This window comes from Penaeus chinensis, chromosome 5, assembly GCF_019202785.1.
Source record: "Penaeus chinensis breed Huanghai No. 1 chromosome 5, ASM1920278v2, whole genome shotgun sequence".
NCBI classification, from domain to species: domain Eukaryota; kingdom Metazoa; phylum Arthropoda; class Malacostraca; order Decapoda; family Penaeidae; genus Penaeus; species Penaeus chinensis.
The window spans coordinates 6,876,048-6,881,047 of NC_061823.1; the positions used below are offsets into that span (position 1 = coordinate 6,876,048).

At 42.8% G+C, this 5,000-nt stretch overlaps 1 protein-coding gene across 1 annotated transcript in view; it reads left to right on the forward strand.

Annotated features, from left to right (window-relative positions):
* LOC125025439 (probable serine/threonine-protein kinase DDB_G0278665) overlaps window positions 1-5,000 on the forward strand; it is a 78,988-nt gene that overhangs the window by 69,530 nt on the left and 4,458 nt on the right. The window contains exon 4 of the mRNA XM_047613451.1: window positions 4,613-4,618. Within this exon, the coding sequence (XP_047469407.1) occupies window positions 4,613-4,618 (6 nt within the window). The remainder of the gene's footprint in view (window positions 1-4,612; window positions 4,619-5,000) is intronic.

The following is a 5,000-nucleotide window of genomic DNA, read 5'->3' on the forward strand; positions in this document are numbered from 1 at the left end:
CAGTCGAAAAAAAAATAGTTAAAAATTAAAAAAAGAAAAAATATATATATAAATGCATAAACAGATACATGAAAATGAATGATGTGTAGGTGGATAGATAGATATAGATAGATAGATGTATGTAAATCATTTTTTTAAACAGAAATAAAATCCTGTGATGGCGGACGCGATTATCCTCTTTGTCTTTTGTTTGAAGAGTTAATTTTTTGGAAATTTAGGTTAGAGACAATGCGCTTGTTTCGTGTAGCGTTCTGTTTTTGTTTTTTGTTTTTTTCCTTTGCTTTCCTTTTTTTGTTTTTGTTTTTCTTTTCTTTCCTTTCTTTGTTTTTCTTTTCTTTCCTCTTATTCATTTTTTCTTCTTTACTTTTCTTTTCTTCCCCTTTTTGTCTGATTTGTATTCATACTTATATTATACAACGGCTTTTGCATACATATCTGCACATTTGTGTAGTACACGCCTGGTCCATTTCGCTATCTGTCTCTGTGTCTGTACGTGAGCGTGTGCTATTTGTACGCAATGGTCACAGTACATCATGAACTGTACAATAATAAGTGTACTTAATGTCACTTTCAAGATAACTATCATGACACCTTTTAATCTGCTTTTAATTTCGCGCTCCATTTTCTCTGTTCTGCTTCACCCCCTCTCCACCCCCCCCTCCCACCCCCTTTGCCTCTTCCTCTCACCCCCTTCCTCGTCCCCCCCCCCCCCCCTCCTCTTTCCCTCAGCCACGCATCCCCTCGAGGCGTCTTTGAAATTCCACTTAAGTGTTCATAACCGCCCTTGACTGCAGCTGATCATCATCGACTTCTATCGCTCCAATCCCCCCCCACCTCCTTCTCCTCTTCCTCCTCCTCCTCCTCCTCTTATTTCTTTCTTTTCCTCCCCCTCCTCTTCCTCCTCCTCCTCCTCTTTATCTCTTTCTTTTCCTCTTCCTCCTCTTCCTCCTCCTCCTCCTCCTCTTATCTCTTTCTTTTCCTCCTCCTCCTCTTATCTCTTTCTTTTCCTCCTCCTCCTCTTCTTCCTCCTCCTCCTCTTTATCTCTTTCTTTTCCTCCTCCTCCTCTTCCTCCTCCTCCTCCTCCTCCTCTTTATCTCTTTCTTTTCCTCCTCCTCCTCTTCCTCCTCCTCCTCCTCCTCCTCTTTATCTCTTTCTTTTCCTCCTCCTCCTCTTCCTCCTCCTCCTCCTCCTCCTCTTTATCTCTTTCTTTTCCTCCTCCTCCTCTTCTTCCTCCTCCGTCTTTTCCTCCTCCTCTTTTTCCTCCTCCTCCTCCTCTTCTTTATCTCTTTATTTTCCTCCTCCTCCTCTTCTTCCTCCTCCTCTTCTTCCTCTTTATCCCCTTCTCTTCCTTTTCACTTTGGTCTTCTTTCTCTTCTTCCTCCCCCTTTTATCATCTCTCTTCATCGTCGTTTATTCTTCGATTTTTGTCAATTTCCTGTCCATTTTTTTTTTTTTTTCTTTACCTCTTCCCTCATTTTGTCTCCTCCTCCTCTACCACCACCACCAACACTTCTTTTCTCCCTTTTCTTTCTCCTCCTCCTTCTCCTCCGCCAATTTTATCTTCTCCCCCCCTCCACCTCCTCCTACTCCTCCTTTTCTTCTTCCTCCTCCTCCTCCTCCTCCTCCTCCTCCTCCTCCTCCTCCTCCTCTTCCTTGTCCTCCTCCTTGTCCTCCTCCCCACTCTTTTGGTTCAGCTTTTCTTCTCATATTTTCTTCTTATATTCTTCTTCAAGCTATTTCCTTTTCCTTTCCATTATTCTCTCTCATTTCTCTCTTCCATTTACTCCCATTTTCTTTTTCTGCTGTTCCATTCCTTCTCATTCTTTCCTCTTTATGCTTCTAATATATTTTTATTTCTTAATCTCTTTCTCTTATTCGCTATTTCTAATTACTCCGTATTCCCTCTTTCTTTAATCCGTGAATTACTCTTCCGTCTTTATCTCTTCCTATCATTCACTACCTCTTATTCCTCTTCTTTCATTCTTCCTTCTCATTCTCTTCCTCACCTTCTCTTCTTTATTCTCTTCCTTTTATTCACTTCCTCTTTCTTTCCCTCTTCCTAATTATTTTCCTCTCCATCCTCCTCGTTTTGTTGTTCTATCTCTCCCTCCTCCTTTTATACTTCTTTCTTCCTTTCCTCTTCCTCCTTCATTGCTTATTCCCTTATTCCAATCTTTCCTTCTCCCCCCTCCCCCTCTTAGCCTCTGTTCTGACCACTTCCTGTGTCATCAGTTTTTTTATTTTTTTGTTTGTATGTCGTTTGTTGGTTATTTCTCTCGTATTTTCCTTTTTTTCTGTCATTTATGTGTCGGATTTTTATTGATTCGTCTCTTCATTATTTTCGTCTTTTATTTTTTTTCCTGTTTTTTTTTTTTTTTTTTTTTTTTTTTTTTTTAATTCTGATCTGCGTCTGCTCTTTGGCTTCAATTTTTTCTCTCTCTCTTTTTTATTATCGTTTTTTTTTTTTTTTTTATTCCTGTTATTCACATGACTTTTTTTCGCATCTCGTCTCGTCCCTCTCTCCGTGGGTGGGCGAGGAAGGGGTGGGGGGGGGGGGTGAAGGACCAGACGCAAGGACGCAATCGTGTCGTATCGCTCTCTGTTCTCCTAGCTCTTTCTCTTCCTTCCCTCTCCTTCTCTCCGCCCCTCCTCTTCTATCTCCTTCATTTTCTTCTCATTCTAACCCCCTCCCTCCCACCTCGTCCCTTTCCCCCTCCTTCTACCTCCCCTTCCTTTTACCAATAATACTCCCCCCTCCTCCTCCTTCGATCCCTCCCTTCCTCTCCTCCCTCCTCCCTCTACCCTCCTCTCCTTCCTCCTCCCCTCCCCACTTCGCCTACCTCCTCCTCCTCCTCCTCCCCTCTTCTCCTGCCTTCTCCCTCTCCCTCCTCTCCTCCTCTCCTACCCCCGTCCCATCCCCTCCTCTCCTACCTCCTCATCCTCCCCTCCCCTCGTACCTCCTCCCCCTCACCCTTCTCCTACTACCTCCCCATCCCCTCCTCTCCTACATCTTCCCCCCCCCCCTCCAACCCTTGCCCCTCCCCCCCCACCTCTCGAATAGTTCTCGGTGACTCACACAAAGGAAATGGGAAGGGGGAGGGAGAGGGGGGTAAGAGAGAGAGAGAGGGGGGGGAGGTAGACTGAGGGACGGAAAGGGGGAAGGGGGAAAGAAGGTTAAAGGAGAAGGGGCTAAGGAAAAATTCGAAGAGGGAGAGGTAAACGGGAAAAAGAAATTGATATAGATAGAGAAAGGGAGAGCGTGAGAGAGAGAATGAGAGAAAGAGAGGGGGGGAGGGAGAGAAAAGAGAAAGAGAAAAGAGATAGACAGAATGAGAGATAGAGACAGAGACAGAACGAGAGAGATAGAAAAAAAAACAGAGGAAGAAACAGAGAAAGAGACAGCAACAGAAAGAATGAGAACAGACGAAGCGGAGCGAAGAACAGATCGAGAAAAGCTAACAAGTAAAATAACAAACAAAAAAGAACAAAACGTACTGCACAGGCGTGGGTAAGCTGTGGTACATTTAATGCAATGTCATAACTTTACATAGTGGTGTTACATTTGAATTTTAGCCAATAACATTGCTATGAGTACTTTATCAGTTTAAGGAAAGGAACAATTGCTCAGTCCTTTATCCACTCATCTGCCACGCCGGCATATAGCTTGGGCGTGGGAAAGCATTAATACATTTTATATTCGGTTATGTGATATTACATTCCAAATTTAAGATACAACAAAAGTATATCTTCTAGGGCATCAGATGATATGAAGTAGTTACATAGTTCTCCGTACCTCATGCTAGGTGGCCTGAAAGGCTGTATCACATGGCACTCTGAGATATAATGTACAAGTGTTCGCTTATATTCTTCATTACACAGTTTACACTTAGTTTCTTCGACATTACAAACTGTACTGACCTGCCAATACAATCTATATCCAAGCCTGATTTTTGCAATCACAACATCACATTGTCTTGTTTTTGTTTTATATAAACCATAGATGAATGAAGCTTGCCCAAACCGGTCATAGTGCTTTATACTACAGCTCTCAGGGCGTTGAGAATTAATCAACTCAGTCAAGTCCTCTCTGAAGAAAGCTTGAATGATGTGTAAAATCCTAGAAAGAGGTATCCCAAGATCTATGTCCACACTTTGTCACATGCTGACTTTGCTAGGCGATCAGCATGACCATGCCTAGGGATTCCAACATGCGATGGAATCCACACAAAACGTATATTATGGCCTCGTTCTTTTGCACGATACACGTTTATCCTGATGTCATTTGCAATATTTCCCGCACCTTTGTCTAGAGTGTTCAGAGCCTGGAGAGCACTCTGTGAATCGCAGAAAATGACTCCTGAGCCTTGATTCAATAGAAATTCGGTGGCCATGAGTATTCCTGCCAACTCGGTTTGCATAGTGCTAGCCCAGTCATGAACCCTCCTACAATCCTGGTGCTGCAAAATATTGTTTTTTATATACAACAAAAGCGCATCCTGCTCTGCTCCCAGACTGCAATGATCCGTCAGTGTAGCATTCATATGCATTGGAAAGAGTGTCTAGATGCTCATTTATACTTGCAAGTGCATACTGTTTAAGTATAGCAGGGGGGACACTGTCTTTTTTGGGGGCAGTCGGTTTTTTAGTTTAGTCCTTTATTTACCACCCTGGCTAACTGCACAGGCGTGGGCAAGCTGTGGTACATTTAATGCATGGTCATAACATTACCTAGTGTTACATTTGAATTTTAGCCTTTAACATTGCTATGAGTACTTTATCAGTTTAAGGAAAGGAACAATTGCGCAGTCCTTTATCCACTCATCTGCCACGCCAGCATATAGCTTGGGCGTGGGAAAGCATTAATACATTTTATATTCGGTTATGTGATACTACATTCCAAATTTAGGATACAACATAAGTATATCTTCTAGGGCATCAGATGATATGAAGTAGTTACATAGTTCTCTGTACCTCATGCTAGGTGGCCTGAAAGGCTGTA